Below are 19,463 nucleotides of genomic sequence, written 5' to 3'. Positions count from 1 at the left end.
AGTTTTGTACAATTCCTTGCTCTATTTGCACTCCTCTAGAAACACATGACCTGGTGTTTTCAGGCTGCGGGGAACAGGCCCATGAGTAGCCCCATTGTGCTTGGCTCGAGTGAGCAGTGGTGGACCTGGCCTGCAGAACCCAAGGGCCAGAGCCCATGGACCTTGGCTTGGAGGGGGTCAGTTGGGGCAAGAGGAAGGGCTGTCGAGGGAGCAGAGCCCAGATGGAAACTCTGTCCTGCTGTGGGTGGACAGCCCACCCCTCCCTGGAGGTCAAGACCCGTCAGCTCCTGGCCTGCCTCTCATGGCTGATGGGGTTCTTCAGCTTGACACCTCCGCTTAGGATGTCCCTGCTGCAGTAACCCTTCCTCTGGGATGGAGCAATTGTTTCTCCCCACTCTGTTCAACAATTGATTGCAGAACAGGGAAGGGCTTGTTTTTGCCCTAGTATCTCAGGGTAAACCTCATTCCTTGCTGGGCTGCAAATCAACAAGCTCCAAAGCAGCTACAGCCACATTTTAAAAAACATATATAGAAAAACTCAGTTCAGGACTACTGTTCTGGGAAAAGAGGGGAAGCAAACAAAATACCGACCTTCATATAGAGGAAAAGAAACCAAACACAAAACACCCAAACCTGAAGTGTTCATGATTTAACCAAGCTTGCCTTAAAAATGGAGAAAAAATGCCCTTTCTCTGTTAACTGGGGAAAGCAAAGTAGCATTTTCCACTTATTCTTTCTTCAGGTCCTAGTGGTGGTGTGGCACACTAAAACATACTGCTTTTCACGTTGTATGCACTGCTTTTCAACTTTTACATGTTGCAACCAGCACCTATTTCAAATATGCAATTCTATGAGCCAGCCAGGCTTTCCAATGGGTAAAACACATGTACCTGGAGGACTTGGGAAATCTCTGAGTGCTGAATGTGGTGAAGTCCTTCCAAATGCAGGTGGGTTTGTGGCACACCTTTGTGAGACAACACCATGCAGTGAGCTAGGTGAACTTTGTTTTTCAGGAGGCATGACCAAAAAATTCATCGTCATACATAGTCCTGAAAAAGGAGTATGATCTACTTCTCCAGTAACTGGGAAGGAGCAGGCAGGGATGAAACTATGATCCTCCTCCTTAGCAGAGCACTGCTAGAGGGTCTGGCATCACACCTGACAGACATCTCCTTGAAGCTGTGGGCATGACACCCCAACCATGGGAGGCAGCCAGGAGATGCATGCTGTGGTGCAGGTGCCCTGTGAGGCTTCTTGTTGCTTAGTGAGCATAAAGGCACATCCTCAGTCCTATCTATGCGTAGGGAGGCCTCGAAACCTTTACCTAAGCCTACAGGAGAGTGCTCTGACGGCCAAAGGGAAAGAGGAAAAGAAAGAAAGAAATGCAAGTGGACAAGCTTCCTAGCTGGGACTCCACATGACCCAGAAATTCACTGTTGGAGGGATTTGGGGGACAAGGGGGTGTTTGGGTATCCAGAGGGTTGTACCCCATGTTTAAGTACATGGAGTACACCTGAAGTGGCCCACGGGCAGAGAAGGTACCATGTCAAGTTAGCTGCCATTTCAGTGTGAGGGACCATAGGCTTCAGTGGAGGATTAGTATTTACACGGTTCAATACACATCGAGGAACTCGGGTGCTTCCAGGATGCCATGATGTTCTGCCTGTATCTGTGATGATCTGCCAGTGAATTTTACTCCTGCCATCCACTGAGCTGAGAGAACAGCCAGGATCTGGTTTGCAGGCAGAGTGGATGACTTCCAGCAGTCCCTCCCTTCCTGCTCATGTAGGGTTGTGCCTTGCAATCTGGCTGTGCCACATTCCCATCGTGGGGAACTGGTGTCTGAGAATGGGAAAGATGGTTTGGCCATGAAAAATCCCAGTTTGACTTCCAAGTGGATTTAGTCACCATTTAGACAAATACACTTTGAAGTACAGCTAAGCAAGAAACTTTTAGACAAAAATTAAGTCACAGAAATTAAATTGAAGGGCAGCTGGAGCCATTTTGGACATCAAATTGATCATCAGGTAACAGCTTTGGCCCCCTAAAAAACATGCTTTCTTGTTGCGGACAACCAGTGGACTGTAACACACAGGGGATTCCTCCCAACCGGGCTGAAGAACCAAATGCTGGAACGCATGGTGGTGGTGGCTGCATTTCCTCATTCCCAGGACCAGCCTGTTGCAAACAGAACAACGCAGACATAGAGCAGCAATGCCTTTGCAGGCACCCACATACAGGCAAGCATCATTGACATGAATAATACAAATGGGCCAACCCTGTGCCTTCTCGCCAACTAACTGGGCTCAAAGTTCACTGCTGAATGATTCTCTCCTTCTGACTCAGTTTTCCCAGGCCTCTTTTGTAGCTGGCACCATGCTCTTGTTCTGTCCCAGAACCTGGCGCTCACACCTCTTAACCAAGTCTCCTGGGTTTGGCTGGGATAGGGTTAATTTTCACTATAAGCTGGGAGGGGGCACAGCCAGGACAGCTGACCCAAACTAGCCAAGGGGATATTCCATACCATAGAACTGTCATGCTCAGTATATAAACTAGGGGGAGTTGGCCAGGGGAGGAGGGTTTGTGGCTTGGGAACAGGCTGAGCATCGGGTTCCAGGTGGTGAGCAATTGCATTATGCATTACTCGCTTTATACATTCTTTTAGTAGTAGTAGTAGTATTACTTCTTCTCTCCTTGTGTCATCCTATTAAGCTGTCTTTATCTCAACCCACGAGGTTTTACCTTTTTCTTCTGATTATCCTCCCCATCTCACTGGGGCAAGGGGAGGAGTAAGCAAGCAGCCATGTAGTGCTTAGTTGCCAGCGGGGCTTAAACCACCACACCAAGAAATCCAGCTTAAATGTTTGCTAGGGGATCACAGAGAGAAAGGAAAAACAACAACAACAACAACAAAAGTTATAGAGATAATTTAATAAGGAGGTAGAACAGCCCACAAGGTTCAGGCACAGAGCCTGGCCAGACAAGTGCTCTGACCAGGACCCTGCTGACTTAAAATTGGGCCCCTGTAATAAAAGGGGGGTTAGGGCGGGTGTCAGAAAACACACCCAGAGAAACTGCACATATACGGCACCTCACCCCAGACTGGGAAATGAGGTAGGGACAAGCTCTCTCACCTTCAGGACTTCTCTCAGTCAACTTGTGCTGTGAATCAAATCGATAGTTTACCACAAGCAGCCACTCTTACAGGTAAGGGCTGGCACTGCTGCTGGAACAGTGCCCCCGAGTCTGTGCTGGCTACCTACAAGGCTGGTGTGAGCCCAGGATGTCTGGGGCTGCTGTCAGGTGCTGTCACACCTCTGCTCATGTGCACACTTGCCCTGGTTTCAGCTGAGATAGAGTTAATTTTCCTTCTAGTAGCTGGTATAGTGCTATGTCTTGGATTCAGTATGGGAATAATGTTGATAACACACTGATGTTTTCAGTTGTTGCTAAGTAATGTTTATATGCAGTCAAGAATTTTTCAGCTTCTCATGGCCAGCCAGCAAGAAGGCTGGAGGGGCACAAGAAGTTGGGAGGGGACACAGCCAGGGCAGCTGACCCAAACTGGCTAAAGGGGTATTCCATACCATGTGATGTCATGCCCAGTATATATAACCTGGGGGGATCGCTGCGCTGGAACTAACTGGGCATTGGTTGGTGAGTGGTAAGCAACTGCATTGTGCATCACTTGTTTTGTATATTCCAATTCTTTTACTATTATTGTCATTTTATTATTGTTGTTATTATTTTCTTCCTTTCTGTCCTATTAAACTGTCTTTACCTCAACTCACAAGTTTTACTTTTTTTTCTCAATTCTCTTCCCGATCCCATTGAGTGGGTGGGAAGTAAGTGAGCGGCTGCATGGTGCTTAGTTGCTGACTGGGGTTAAAGCACAACAACACTGTTTTGAGGTCGGGACCTCCTGGCTCAAAGCACCTTTCCCTCCTGCAATTCCCAAAGCACAAGCAACTACAGTGGCTCTGAGGGCACAAAACATCCCCAGCAGCAAGGACATCAGCCATGGATCTTGCCAGTCCTGCTTCAAACTGGCCAAGCTGAAACAAATTAATCCAGTCATATGGGCCATTACACAACCTAGCATCGAAGGTATTCCTCCCACATCTCTCTGTCACAACAGGATGGCTTGGTGTCCTCTCCTCTGCTGCAGCAGCCTGCTCTACAAAACACAGAGTAGAGATGGTAGCAAGTCTCCTACGACTCAGTTTTAGAAGCCACAGCCCCCACAGCTGCACCCAGACATCTCCTGTCTGAGCAAAACTTCTGGACACTGAGGGGGCTGTCTGACAGAGTCTCAGTGTATCTGCAACAAAGGTGTGGAAGCAGACCTCAGCTAGGAGCTGCCAGAACTGAAGAGCCTCCATCAGCCCTATTACAGGAGAGGAGTCCGCTTCAGTCAACCAGGAGACACTTTTTTCTTCTGCACTCTTCCACCTCAGCTTCCCAACCTCTGGCTCCTCCTGGTGCCTCCATCCTCCTAACTCATCAGCCATTCCCTTCCTGGGACTTGTTGCCACTCCTATGTCACTCCTGTGTACAATGGCTTGCCATATTTGCTCTCCTCTAGAAACATTTAACAGGTTTTTTCAGGCTTCTTTGGTTATAAGTGAACATTGTGTGGATTTTTTTTTCAGTCTCTTTAAACTGTGGTGTGTCAGCAGCTCTGGTCATAAACTTTAAACTGCATCCTGCTAAAACCTGTCCAAAGTCTCAGTTTTATCTGCCTGTTAGAGGGAGCTGCTTTAGTTTCTGTTAATTATAAATACCCTCCCAGGTGTCTGCCAAGTTTTATGCTGAGTGTTGGCACAAAACGAAGTAGTATCATTAAAGTACCATGCTACTCAAACAGGGACCTTAGTTCTGGCAATTCTTTTTTGTATACAAAGCCATTTGCTGCTGGGCGCAGCTTTATGATTTTGCTGTCTAGTTAACCGTACTCACTGTTAAACTGGAGGCTGCTGCCCTCTTGCTTTCTGACTGAGGATAGCAAAACACTCCACTGAATTAGGAAAGGCTTTCAGGAAGCCCTGCCCAGCCACTGGATGTGCTATTCCTGCGGGGTAAAAATTATTGTAAGAGAAACGGTGTACTCTAGTTATGCAAAGATGCTTATGCTATAACTGTTTGGTTCATGGATTAAAAAGCTTGTTCCATTTTTTTAAAGTCATCCTCCTCCAAAACTATCATCAGTTTGGGGAGAGAAAAAAGGCAGTAAGGTGGAGTGCTGAGGGCACAGGAGCTGCTCTCCCAGTGTCTCCAGAGCTTTCTTTGATGGTCCCTCATGCTGTCTTCTTCATGGTGCCTGTCTCTACCCCCACCATGGGGTGCCTTCCTACACCAGGACATGTTGCTGAACCCAAACACCCACAGCCCGTGCTGGGAGCAGCAGTGGTGCCATGCCATGCTGCAGCATGGAGAGCATGGGCTGGCCAGCTTCTTCTGATCCCACTCCAGGAAGAAAGAGGGTGCTAGGGCTGCACCTTGGTGGAGACAGAAAGCTGAGCCTTTTCCAGCAGCAGTGTCACCAGAGGCTCCTGCTTTGTCCTGCCCCTGCTAAGGACTGCTGTTGCTGAGGAGTGTGTCACTGGTGGGTCTTGCTGGGTCTCATTGGGCAGCAAGGTGGTCCAACCCCCAGAGCAGCGTGCAGCACTGCTGGGAGGAGCAGCAGAAAGGCATGGGTGCTGCTCTGCAAGTGCCATTCCGCTCTGGAGGGGGGCATGCATGATGGGGAAGCATTGGCAAGCCATGTCCTGGGGGTGGCCCACCTGTCCCCAGTGGCTCCACAGAGGAAGGGCACAAGGGACATAGTCCCCAGTGGGGGAAAATCTGGCACAGGGAGTAGCAACCTGTCTGCAAAGGGACGCAGGACAGCCCAAGGCACAGCCCAACAGCCAGGCCCCATGGTGCTGGGCTTGGGGTGAGCTGGGGGAACAATGTCTCGCACAGCCAGCAGGGGCCATGCCCCACAGCACCAGCACAGGGAGATCATGGTGTTTCACAGCATGAGGGCCAAGTCCAAGCACTCAGCAGTGGGGAACAAAGTCCAGCACTGCTCCAAGGCCAGGTCCCAGGGTGCCGAGAGTGGGGGCAGCCTTGGTGGCAAAGGTCTGCCTGCCTACAAGAGCAGGACTCATAGCTCTCCTATTCAAGTAGGAGCCTGAAATTCATAGCCCAGAATGGCTAGAGGCCAGGCCCCATGGCACTCTGCCCAGGGGCATGGTGGTGTACAGTTATGGCAGAACCCCAAGCCAGACGCCATGGGCATTGCCTTGGAGGGAGGTGGGGAACAAAGCCCTCAACAGTCTGAGGGCCAGGCCCCTGGGTGCACCGGCACAGGGAAGTTGGTGGGGCATGGTCTGCATGGTCTGAGGACTTGGTCCCACAGTGCTTGGCTCAAGAGGGGCCTGGGTTGGAAGGTCCTGCAGAACAAATCTCTCCTGCATGGCTGGACAGCTTGACCCATCTCTCCTCTGCGCAGCAGCCTCCTCGACAAAACAGGAGCAGAGCTGCTGACGTGTTTCTCCACTGCAGCTCCACTCAGCTCGCTCAGGAGCAGAAGAACAGGGGTTAGCTCAGTCCATGCTCATGTCGTTAGGAGCTGTGGGGCAGACAGAGAGGTCCATCCTGAGTCTCCTCGCGCCTGCTGGGGCCCTGGCCTCACTCCCCTCACCTGCCGCACGCAGCACATCTCTCTTCCCTGGCCTCTACCTCCAAACCCTCCACTGCTCACACGGCCACTGCCAGCTCCTCCAGCTTCCTCGCTGCTCCTGCCGCTGCTCTCCTCTTGCCCACCTCAGCTTCACACCCTCTGGCTCCTGCCACCATCACCACCGCCTCTTAACTCCTCCAAATTTCTGCCTGGGTACACCCAAACAGCTGCTGCTGCAGCCACAGCCCCACTGCCCACTGACACAAGGAGTGTCTCCTGCCCTCGAGAGGAGCCCTGCCCCAGAGCAAAACCCTAGCAGATCCACCCAGCAGCCCCAAGGCTGTCTCCTGCCCCACGGCACCTGCCCACTCCACCAGTACCAGCACGCCAGGGAACTTCCCAAAAAGCACAACCAGCAGAGCACTGCCATAGCAAACAGCCCTTTGCGGAGCAGCACAAAAGGTCACGAGGCAGTGCTAGCAGCCATCGGTAAACGCTACGCTCTCAGGCACAAAAGCTGAAGTGGCTGCTGCTCTCACGAGTGCTCTGAGCGCATCCCCATCTCCCCCTCTGGGACCCAGAGCCCCGACGCACCCAGGACTCAGGCAGGCAACTGGGGCACGATGCGCCTGCTTTCCGTGGGTCTTCCAGAAAGAGCAGGCACCACGGCAGGATTAAGCTGTCACTCCGCTCCGTGCCACTTCACAGCTACGCCGCCGCGGAAGCGGCACACCACTGCCGTTTCCATTCAATGCAAGGCTGACTTCCAACCCAGCCTGGTGACCTGCACAGGATTACCACCACAATCACAGCTCCAGCGGACTTAGTGCAGCCACAATGAGCAAACAGCAAACACTTTCTCCTCGCCATCAGCTGATGGCCCAGGGTGGCCGAAAAAACACAGAAAGAGAAATGATGGGGCAGCATCATGCCTAAGCCACCTGGATTAGAGAGGCTCAAAGGGGGCTGAAAACCAGCATGTACCGCTGACCCAGCAAAAACGCAGCTCCAGCCCCCATCTCAGTTCACCCAAACACGGGCGGGCAGCTGCTGGGTCCGAGCATGCCGAGAAGGGCCACAAACACTAACGCTGCAATGGAGAGGTCAGGCAAGAGGCGAAGAGCAGCCACCTGCAGACAACCGTGACCCTGAACGCGCAGCATCGCCTGCCACCTACACACAAACCTCCTTCAGCTTTCTATCACGCTGCCCACAACGGCTCCCTCCTGGGCCTGGGAAACAGCGACATCCGCACACACACATTTGGCCACATTTCTCCCCAGAAGACACAGGAGCAGGCCAAGAGCACAGGGTAGCTACGGCAGCATCCAGAAAGGCTCCCTCCTGGGTACCGACCCACATTCAAACTTCACCTTCTGCAAGGGCGGGCGCTTAGATTCCCACGTCCCCAAAAGCACTGCTGGCACGGCAGCACCCAAGGGTCCACCACACTTCGTTTTGCCTCGCTCACGCGCGCGCGCGCACACACACGCACACACTGACCTGTTTACCACCGTGACGTGCCTCTGCATGGGAATTTCTTTAGGTGGTCCACTCCCAGTGGCTGGAGGCAAGGCAGGCCGGGCACTCTCCATACTGGGTTTCACCACTCCACACGCCACTCCTCTGCCTCGTGGCAGGCGAGGAACAGGCCTCTTGCTGCCTTCTTCTGGCATGCTCAAAGGCCTGGGCTGACGCAAAGTTCCTTTCGGCTTTCCTAAAGAGTTTGCAGATGGAGCCGTGAGTAGCACTCTCCTCCACCCAACCCAAAGAGACTTCAAGCACAGCAGATAACTCCCTCCAGGGAGTCCATACTTTTCCAAAAGACAGTTACGAAGGATGCTCTCGGCCACAGGCGTGGGTCTCTCTGCTACAGCATCGTGGCTCACACCCAAGGACTCACAAACCGCAACCTCCACTGCCGTGCTGCAGCAGGGAAAGAAACAGGTGACCCTGCCTCTCCTTACACTCTCAGAAAAGCCTTGCACCTGTGAGGTGCCACAACAAGTCACATCTCAGGGGGAACCCATGGTCAGGCTGCTCTTTACCACCCAACGGCGGCAGCAGCAGCAGCAGCTCCCAGAGGCGTAGCACATGCAGCCTAACTCCACCTCCTCGGCCACCTCCTGCACCACCGCCCAAACAGTTTCTTCTTCTCTACCCTAGCTTGCAAGCGCCCTCCTCCCTAACTCCCACCACACGGCAGAGGTTGCCAAATAACAACTGCAGAGGAACACACCACGCTGGCCTTCGGGCCACCCTGGGATAAACAAGCTCTTGGTCACTTTGCTCTTTACTTGCTGGCTGCACCACACCAATTTTGGCAGGCTCAAGCACTTCCGAGGGTATCACCGTGCAAGACAGTGAATCAACGTGCGTTGACAATCACTGCCGTTTAACTGGGCTATGAGTCACCAGTTCCGCTTCCCAGCTAGAGGGCAGACTGTTGGCATGGTCGCAGGAGAGCAAGAAGCAGCAAACCCTTCGTTACAGACAAGAACAGGGGAATACAAACAAACTGCAAGACCCCCTGTTGCTCCAAGCTGCCAACTCGCAAGCAGATGGGCCTTGCCTGGGCCTGATCCTGGGATACCCACTGACAGCAACACAACAACAGCACGGCAGTGAGGGACACCTGACCCACGGGCTCTGGGAAAATACTGCTGCAGCAGCTTACGCAAAAAGGCGCGGAGGTACCAAGAAGAGCCCCTGAGCTTCAACAACGTCATGGCACCAGGGCACTTGCAGCAGCAACAGGAGCTGCTGAAACAACCACAGATAATGCTGCAGGGACTCCTTCTCGCTGCGAGGCCATGGCTCATCCCTGCCACTCCACAACAGGCTGAGCTCAGCCTCAAAGAACGAGCAGGCTCGTTGCCACACTTCTCGCCCGCACCCCAACCGCGGGTCTCACAGAACCACGGGCAGGTGGAAGGGAAACCAAGCGTCCTCCAAGAACTCTTCTTTCAAGATCATTCACATCTCACGTACATGCTCGAGAAGGGCTTCCTCGCTGACCAGGGCTTGCAAGCACAAGCACCCTTGTCAACAACACTCTCCGCTCCCAGGAACTCTTCACTGGGACCACGCAGCTCCTGGCCATTAGTGGCACAGCCTCACGGCCAAGACTTTTGCTCCAGCAGCTGCACAGTTCCTTCACAAAGGCAGGCCCTCCACAGTTGCCTGGGGCTTACCTGCTAACGTGACCGGAGACGTGTTCTTCAGCCTCATCTGGCAGTTCACTTGACGTCCCATTTTCCTCTTGGAACTCCTCTGCCGGGCCACCAGTTGAGCAATTGGCACAGTCTCGCTGCAAGCAACAGCATGGCAAATGACCTTGTTGGAGCAGGAAGAGGACAGAGGGGAAAACTGTCAGTGAGGCCCAAGCTCATCCACAGCCCTCAGAAGGACTTGCAACCATTTCCATGCCTGTAACTGCTGGGTCACACGTGCCTGCAGGCAGTTCAGCAAAGGCTTCAGCAGCAGACACAGACCTCGGAGACCTCCCTCTGCTTTCGCAGTGCACCTCAGAAATCAGCAAAGCAGACAGACAGAGCCTCTCCATCACCTTCCCACATTAGGTTGGGGCCCACCAAGAAACAGCCTGGTTTCTCACTCCCATCCTACAGGCTGACCGTCTCGCTTTACAACACTAGGAAGCCACGGGAAGGGCTTCCAGCCTGCCCTCCCTCCTCCTGCCAAGGCTCACCAGGGGCTCTGGCACCACTCTGACCCTGCAGAGCCAGGCTGCCTTTGTCCCGCTTACCAAAGAAACAGCACGGCCATCCTGGGGGCACAAATAGCCCTGCAGGCACCGGGCTGGCCCCCAACAACGGCCCAGCCTTGGGAAGCCCATGGCCACCTCCCTGGCCTCCTTAATGGCCTCTTGTCTCAACCTCCCCTTGCCATGTCTCAGCAATGCTGCCACAGACCAACCCTTGAATGGATGCAGGAACCCTGCTTCAGCAAGCCCCCAAACCACATGCCCAGCGTGCACTTTGCCTCACAGAGGAGATGCAAGCCCAAACCTTTGGGCCATTCAGCTCCTAACAGCTTGCGAAGGCAGCTGGACCAGTACTCTGCCAGGGCTCCACGAGGACACAGGTGGCCACCCAAAAAGCCCTGAGTGAAAAACGGGAGTCTGTGGTCTCAGGGGTTCTCTCCATGGGTCTCAGCCACGCTCGGTGGTGGTGGTACAGGCTGAAAAAGGGGCCCTCAGGCACAGCACCGCTGCCTTCATAACCATGGCCCCCAGCAAGCATGGGCCTTGACAGTTCAGCACAGGAAAAACTCAGCGCCTTGGCCAGCACCTCTGAAATTTAGCAAACAGCAGCTCCAGAAAGGAACTTTTCTCACAAGCGAGGTAGGGCAACCAAAGCAGAAAAAGAGTGCCAAGATAAAAAAGCAAGCAACTGCTAAGCACCAACAGCTTGCTCGAGAGCTCTCCTCAGTCTCTCAGGCTGACCCTAACAGCCCAGGGAAATACGAGCAAGGAATGACAGCGCTAGGAACAAGGCAACACGCCCGACCTCCCAGCAGCCCACTCCAGCTTGTCCTTACTCTCCTATTCCTCCTCCACTGCACACCCAGCATCTGCGCCAGGCTGGCTCAACACACAGACGTTGGAGGGAGGGCCTCTCCTTCTGAGGGACAGCTCTCCCACCCGAGGAGCTCCTGCTAGAAATCAGACAGTGTACCTGCTGCATGGTCAACACCTATGCCAAAAGCGTACCAGTGGTGTCAGAGCTCGGATGGGCAGACTTGGCACACAGCGCATAAGCAGCATGACCTGGGGGGCAAAGAATCCCCTCTTCTGCCTCCCTCTATGCTTCACAGAGCTGTGCAAAACATGCAGGAGGAGTCGCAGGCTGTGACCGGCCCACACCAGCACATAACTGCACTCACCAGCCCTGCTCGATGTCTGCCCAGGACAGACTCCTTTGGCATGTGTTTTGACAGATTGATAGGAACAGACCTTGGGATATCTGAGACCGTCGTTTGCCTAAAAATCCCCTCAGATAGGAAGATGATGTGTGCATGAACATGTAGCACATCCTCAGACGAGGGGATGCAGCTTGACGTGACTGTCCTTTTATGGACCACACTAGTCTGCCATGCATCCCTTTTGCCTGGCTCAGCAGTTCTGCATCTGTCAGATCCCCCCATGGCCATACACACCATAAGACTCCCAGCAAAACACAGAGTATCATCCCTGTTATTCAAAACTAAAAGCCCCACCAGCACTTTTATCACCACCATCCTGCTCCTCTGGGCACCAAAATAACCATGGTCTGAGCTGAAAAGCTCCACAACACCCTAGTGCTTATACTGATCCACTTGCTCTTTCTGCAGGAGCTCTGGTCCCTAAAGGCACGGGGCTGCGTTCTGTGCCCCAAAGCCTTGCAGTAATTGCTGTCTAACAGGATGGTCTTGATAGCATGCTCAGTCTGGCTTTTATCTATGGCATCGACCTAAGGATAAAGAAGCCCATGTGGTCTTTTTTGGGATCCCCTTCAGGTCTTTTCCTCGCTGTCCCCACACACATGTTCCTCTGACACTGGAATTTTGTGCTGGCCTTCTGTTTTTGCAGACTTTGTTGCCCATGTCTGGTAGGGCCATGCAACACCCAAAGCCTACCCCAGTGATACTTACTGCATGACCATCCCACTGGGCTCTGCCCGGCCATGGAGCCTTCTCAGGCTGGCTCACAGGACAGCTCTCTTCTTGGCACATCTCAGGGATTGTGCCGAGGCCTGCTTGGTGGCCATCTCAGAGAGGTTCACAGCCCTCTGGCACATCCCAACTTCTCTGTGCCACCTCTTACGTGCCACCCTGACATGTCAATGCTTTTTCTGCAACCATGCAAAGTGGAGGGCCTGAACCTGCCTTTTACTTTTGTTTAATTACATTTTCTTCAAATTCAATTATTCATTCCATTAGCTCTTAATAAAGACTAGTTTATCTACTTTATACCTATGCTTTTACAGTCATAAATATTTAATTTGTATACCCCTCTAAATGTAGATATATAATTAATGTATTTATGTATAAATAAAAATGCATATTAATACACTCCTTTATACATATATTTCTAACTATATAAATGTTGGTATGCATTGTATATAAAAAAATATATTTTTATATCTGAACACTTCCTGGTACAAAGAAAGCAGGGGTTGCGACACCAAACAAAATGGCAGCTCCCTCCCACAAAATGGTGGCAGAAACCTGCCAGCAAGGGCTCCTGCCCGGGAAGGCTGGGCAGCACAGGAGGCGGTTTCAAAGCAGGTGCCAGAGCTACCTAAAGCCCTCCCAGGCCCCTCAGCTCACAAGCCTGTGCACACTCCGGGCTTCTCCAGGGCCACCGGCTACACTCACGAAAGCCTGGGGAGCTCCAGGCACAAGTGCTGCTGGGCAGGCTCTGCACTCGGGGACAGGCGTTCTTCTCGCAGATGCTCCCTCACCGCAGGGGCGGTCTCGCCAGAGAAACCTCCCCGCCATGATTGTGGACCGAAGCTGGATGGAGCTCTCACACAGCCCAGGACCAACCCTGCTCTCAAAACGTGTGCCGCAGGCAGGGTCGCGTCCTGACGCTGAGCACGCTCGTGTGCACGAAACACCTCATCTCCACCCCCCTAGCAACTCACGTGCAACACAAGCAGAGTCAGTACTGGTTCAGGAGAAGGTGACCTCGCTCTCCTCAAGCCTCTCTAGCTCAAGGCACAACAGGGGACCTAGTCCCTCACCTCCAAGCACACAAAGGTGAGCAACTGCTGCTCACATCCCTGCACAGTGCTCTCTCCAAATGGCAGCAGCACCAGGCATCTGCCTGCAACCGCAGTACCGCTATGCAGGACGCCACATGAAGTTAGCCTGTGCTGCTCTCTGCAGAAGCAGCCTCTTTCCCCGCACCGTTTCCCTTTTTTAGGGGAAATCACCTGGGGCAACACACCAAGTCCAAAAGCAAGAGAAATCCCAACCCTCAGCACATTTCAGATGCTGTGCCGCACGTTTCAGTCTGCGCACGGACACTAACACTGTCTCTACCTTCCTGCACCCAAGTTCACGATGGCCCAACTCGAGTGCCAGGCAAGGAGGCAGCACATCAAGCCCTATTCTTCACCGTTCCTTGAACAGTTTTACTTTGTGCACACACAGCACTTTACTAACCTGACTGTGACTCTCTGTGTGTACGCGTTTATTTACACACAGGTACACCCACGTACCCACACCTATACAGACAGCACTGCGTATACCTGTGTTTACATGTGCATGGTTCCTTACCCCAGCAATTCCTGCCCTTTCTGGTCCTGTGTGTTTCACTGACTGATCTTGGAACAACCTCTAACACAGCTACCTTCACAGCACCTGCTGCTCCACTACAGGATGCAGCGCTACTGCGCCCAGAAGGAGGAGCACATGTTGAACACATGCACTTGCACACCAACAGACAGCAATGGGCAGAACCTATGCTGGGCATTTGGATCCTTCCTCATCTTTTTAGAGACTTTGAACAGAGCTTTGAACAGAGCTTCAAAGAGTGAAAGGAGGTGGTGGTCACCTGCTAGAAGAAAGACCAAGGAATTCCATATCTCTTGGACCCATTCTTTGTGGGGACGTCATGTGTTGGACAAATTTTTAAGTCTTAACTTGGTCTTAAAGCTTCAATGGTAAAAATCTTTGAAGTCGTCTTCTGCATCTGCCTGGCTGTCACCCCATGCCGAGACAGTCAGGGGATCTCGTGAGCACTGCAGCATTAAGGGCAATGAGGCAACTAGCACTGCACTGTCACTGACAGCAGTTTTGGATACCTGCCCTGCTGTAGGTATGAACCACAGCCATTGTGGGCTTAGGGCTTAGCTGCTCCCACAGCCGTGTCGAGTGCCTTTCCCACAGCAGAAACTTCCTATCAGACCTGCTGCTGGTGGTGTACCTGATTAAGAAGGTACATAAGGTCAGTGTTGCTAAACTCATTTGGTCCAGGTTTTTGTCTCACAGTTCCGGAAATAGAAGCCTGCAAGAGACTGCGCCCTGGGTGAACATGTCCATTCACCTGCTCAGACTGGCAGAAGGCCAGCAGCAGCTTTTGCACACCAAACCCTACCTTAACCTTCGTGCATTTATTGATTTTTTTGGTGTGTTTATTGAGAATGTGCAAGCCTTTTAAAGTTGTGGCCAAATACAGAGCCACCTGGGTAACAAGTGCTCGATATTACCCAGTGTGGTGAGATCTCCCCCCAAGTTTCCACTGCTCTTCAGCTGCCTGCAGAGTGCTAAGGAACATACTGAGTGTAACCAAATGATTGTAGGCAAGTAACTGTCTGTATTTGCTCCTTGTTTGGTCTGCAGCAAGACCTGTCTGCATGACCTGGGGACTTGCACAAACAGATGTATTCCCAGAGATCAGTAGAGTGAGACAGCTCTCAAAGCTGCCCTTGCCCACTCCTCACTATGCCAGCCACCAAGACCATGGTTCAGACCAGGCTGAAGGCAAGTCTTCCCAGCTCTGTGGCTCACTCACCAGCAGCTGAGAAATGTCCAGGAGCAGCTTTCTGAACGCCTCTCAGCTGTTCACGTTTGCATGCTGCAAGCATCCTCAGTGGTCTGACTGGGTTACTCTCCACCTTGTGGTCACCTTACAGCAAAGCATCAGGAACAGGTGGTGAAAGTGTTAAGCTTCTGCTCCATGCCCAGGGCTTCTCTACCTTAACTGTGTAGGCATGCCCAGAAGAAACAGAAAACAATTACTTCACATTTAAGAAACACATCCCTTTCCCCTCTTTCCCTAAGATTTTGTTTGGACTTCAGGACCAAGCTGCACTAAAAAGAGAGACACAGAGATTGAGAGAGAGAGGAAGTTCTGACTGGACAGATAAGGGTAGAGTCGAGCTGCACCCTGCAGACACCTGGTTCAGGCCAATTCCTATCCACAGACATTTTGAGGAGCACATGAGAAAGAAGGTTTTAGGGTGTAAGACACAGACCTCTCATGGTCTGGGGAAACAAGGCAATGGGTGCTCCTTCACTCTTTTCCTGCACATGGGCCTATGTCTTCTGCCCCTGACTGTTATGGATTTGTGTGGCGCTGGTTTTTTTTGTAGCGGGGGAGGGGCCGCAGGGTTGGCTCCTGTGAGAAGCTGCCAGAACCTTCCCCAGCTCTGAGTCGGACCCGCCACTGGCCAGGGCCAAGGCCAAGCCCATCAGCAATGGTGGTAGCACCTCTGGGATAACATATTTAAGAGGGGGAAACCTGCAGCGGAGAGGGGAGTGGGATGTGAGAGGAACACCTCTGCAGATACCGAGGTCAGTGAGGAAGGAGGGGGAGGAGGAGCGGGGGAGGAGGGGATGCCCCTGCAGCCCATGGTGGGACGGCAGGCTGTCCCCCCCCCAGCCCATGGGGGGGGAGCGGGGGAGCAGATGCCCACCTGCAGCCTGGGGAGGACCCCATGCCGGAGCAGGGGGATGCCCCTGAAGACGGCCGAGACTCCATGGGAAAGCCCGCGCTGGAGCAGTCTGTGACTGAAGATCAGCCCACAGAAAAGACCCACACCAGGGAAGTTCGGGAAGAACTGAAGCCCACGGAAAGGACCCACGCCAGGGAAGTCTGTGAGGAACTGCAGCCCGCGGAGAGGACTTGTTGGAGAAGCTCATGAAGGACTGTCTCCCATGGGAGGGACCCCACGGCGGAGCAGAGTCCGAGTGAGGAGTCCTCCCCCCGAGGAGGAAGGAGCGGCAGAGACAAGGTGTGGGGAGCTGACCCCAACCCCATCCCCTGTTCCCCTACGCTGCTGGGGGGAGGAGGGAGAGAGAACCGGGAGTGGGGTTGAGCCGGGAAGGAGGGAGGGGTGGGGGGAAGGTGTTCTAAGGTTGGGTTTTACTTCCTAATATCCTTGTTTTGATTTGATTGGTAGTAAATTAAATTGATTTTGTTTCTTCCCCAAGTTGAGCGTGTCTTTTGCCCATGACCATAAATGGTGAGTGATCCCTCCCAGTCCTTATCTTGACCCACGAGCCTGCCTTTATATTTTCTCCTCATCCCACCGGGGCCAGGGGGAGGAGTGAGTGAGTGGCTGCGTGGTGCTTTGTTACCGGCTGGGCTTAAACACTGACCCTGTTCCCTGAGTGTCCGATACCTATCAGTGTGTTCTCTCACTCCCACCTTCTGGGCTTGCTTTGGGCACTGCTGCTTCCAGATTAGAGTTTCTGCCTTTGTTCCTTCAGGTGCTCTTGCTGTAGTCCTTCTGCAGCATTGGGACTTGCTGGTGTCTCTCACAACTTTCAAAGCCTCTTTGGCTTTTTTGTGACTTGCCAGTGTCCTGACCTCATCATCTGGCCTTTTCTTTGGCTCCTCTGCCTGCTCCCACCTGGTTTCTGATCATCTAGCTGGCACTATGGCTTTGATGCCCCACACTCCCTTCCAGTGCTGGAGTCACAGCTACTTCTTGCCATGGTGGGAACAAGCTTTGGAGCTGCTCGCCCTCTTCCTCTTGGCAAGCTTGGGACTCCAGGCAAGCACTGCCTGCTTCTGCCAGGAGCATAGCAGGTTTGGCTGCAGCTCCCTGAACAGCAACCAGCCATGTCCTCCCTTGGCCACCCCCGTGGCCCTGTCTCCTTCCAGGGGCAGTGAGAGAGCAGCTAGAGCAGCTCTGGCTAGTATCCTTTGTCAGGAGGAGCATGGGAAGGAGACCGTACTGGCTTTGCCAGGGCTCCAGCTGGACACATGGATGTGTTGGACATGCTCCATCACCAGAGCCTCCCTACAGTTGCTGAGGAGACCATGATGCTGCAGGGACCTCACGGGTGATGAAGTGCTGGGAAGCTCCTTCTGCCCAGGGGCCTGAGGGCTACCAGTCCAGGATGGACTTGGGGCTGGTGCTGGAGATGTGGCTGCCACTATGGCAGCTGCTAGGCTCAGTGAGGCCAAGGGGCTTCCTTCATGCTTGCCAAGAGGATGTGTCCTGGTTTTGGCTGGGATAGGATTAATTTTTTTTCTAGCAGCTGGTATAGCGTTATGTTCTGGCTTTAGTATGAGAAGAATGTTGATAACACACTGATGTTTTCAGTTGTTGCTAAGTAGTGTTTAGATTAAGTCAAGGAGTTTTCAGCTTCTTATGCCCAGCCAGCAAGAAGGCTGGAGGGGCACAAGAAGTTGGAAGGAGAGACAGTCACAGGACTGGCACTGGTCCAAGGATGTATTTGCCCCCCTCCACACACACGCAGGGGAAGCATGCTCTGAGGACTTAAGGAGAGGCTCAATGTCCTTGAGGCTTAGGGGACAATAATAGAGTAATTTGCCACAACTGTTACAAAAGAAGCCAAACTAAACTCAATACCAGAGGGAACCAGAGGTTACCTTTGCTTCAGACAGACTGGCTGAATCAACTAAGCATAAAGAACAGATGTGTAACTGTCTGTCCCTGACTTAAACAAATGCAGACATTAAGCAGAACAGTATACCCCAGTGTACCTTCAAGTTCCATGTACGTATGGCTCGCTCTGCCAGACCCAGAGGGAAGAAATATGCTACCTGTTGGACGGGTCTCTTAGCTGCACGAGTTCTTAGCTTGGGTCTACACCTTATCATAGTAATTTAGCAAGTATAATAGTTTTGTGTTTTATATGAGTTATGTGAAGCACTTAACAAAATAAGTAATGGATCAACTCTGTACTGAGTTTACAAGGCCTCAGGCTGGGTGCTGTGATGCTTGCTCTGTGTGAACTTTTCTTGGCCTGCCTGCAACTTTGTTTTACTTGTTTTAGCTGTTACAGCTAGATTTATAAGGTTGATATGGCTATTTGTTTTATTTTTCCTTATATTTGTCCAGTGTGACCATAATTTTGTAAAGAGAATAGTTGGAAGCACTCGTTCTGTGTCAAATGAGATATTTGCAGCCCTAGCACAGTGATGTAGTGAGAGAAATACAGGCCTGGCGTGATACTGAAGGCCTTAAGAAGTTACAGCAAAAAGCATAGAGGAGTACAGGCATGAAGTAGGAAGAGATGGGACACAGACTTCATATTGCAGACTCCATGGGAAGAAACTCAAGCAGACCAGCATAGGGAGTGTATATGTGGCTCATCCCAACAGTAAGTACAAACATATCAAAAACAATGAACAAAGGACCTCTAAAGAGAGAGCTCCAGGCTTGAGCTGGCTGCAACCCACATATCCCTTCCTGGCAACTAGTGACAGTCAGTGTTGTGACAATAAGCATATTCTAGAGACCAGTAATGAGATTCACAACTATATCATGATTCCACAGTATATTGGAAATGCAATAGTCTGCGAAATGTCATGTGTATTTATGCTGTGGTTGCTGTTTCACCCTACTAAATGGAAAACCCTTATAAATGCAAATAGCCTCAAATGAGTAAACCGTATTAAACATTGGACCCTCCACGTGTGGAGTATCTAAAAAAGCCTGGTCTGAGAATACTGGACTCTGACAGGAAGCAGTCTCTGGAAGCTGTCACGGCTGTGGCAGAAGAAGGCTGTCACCAAGTCTTGGTGGTAGTCATCTTTGGGAGCTCTTTGCAGGCACACCACAGGTGAGGTTCAGCATCTCTACCTTTGCCCCGGCATATGCCCCTGTGGTATTCCTCTGTGGGACCAGCCTCTGGCTTGGCTTTGGCAGCCCTCCGTCAATATGCCATCATGCAGCTTGACGTGATATTGCCTCCAGTCTGGCTCTCAGAAGTGGACAACATCTGCAGAGGAAGGAATGCTGCTGCAGGCAAGCTGCAGGGTGGCAGGGCCCCCTGATGTCGGGATGGTGAGGGGCTCTCCATCGCCGGG

General features: G+C 52.3%; 1 protein-coding gene across 1 annotated transcript; it reads right to left on the bottom strand.

Moving 5' to 3' along the window:
- Positions 1-6,592: 6,592 nt before the first annotated feature.
- LOC115337523 (tudor domain-containing protein 7-like) lies at positions 6,593-11,351 on the bottom strand. The gene is made up of 3 exons (XM_030005899.2): positions 9,862-11,351; positions 8,171-8,384; positions 6,593-6,616 (listed from the first exon to the last, which is right to left on the bottom strand). Exons 1-3 carry the CDS (start codon positions 9,920-9,922, stop codon positions 6,610-6,612), a joined length of 282 nt encoding a protein of 93 aa, XP_029861759.1. The 5' UTR covers positions 9,923-11,351; the 3' UTR covers positions 6,593-6,609.
- Positions 11,352-19,463: the final 8,112 nt, after the last annotated feature.

This window comes from Aquila chrysaetos, chromosome Z (assembly GCF_900496995.4).
Source record: "Aquila chrysaetos chrysaetos chromosome Z, bAquChr1.4, whole genome shotgun sequence".
NCBI classification, from domain to species: Eukaryota; Metazoa; Chordata; class Aves; order Accipitriformes; family Accipitridae; genus Aquila; species Aquila chrysaetos.
The sequence above is the reverse complement of the archived record's forward strand: the minus strand, read 5'-3'. Positions and strand labels throughout refer to the sequence as shown.

Excerpts from the sequence above, each read along its gene's own strand:
- LOC115337523 (XM_030005899.2), bottom strand. The coding sequence starts at position 9,922 with ATGGGACGTCAAGTGAACTGCCAGATGAGGCTGAAGAACACGTCTCCG. Across the intron at positions 8,385-9,861 it reads GTCTCCGGTCACGTTAGCAG|GAAAGCCGAAAGGAACTTTG; the intron begins GTAAGCCCCAGG and ends CAAACTCTTTAG.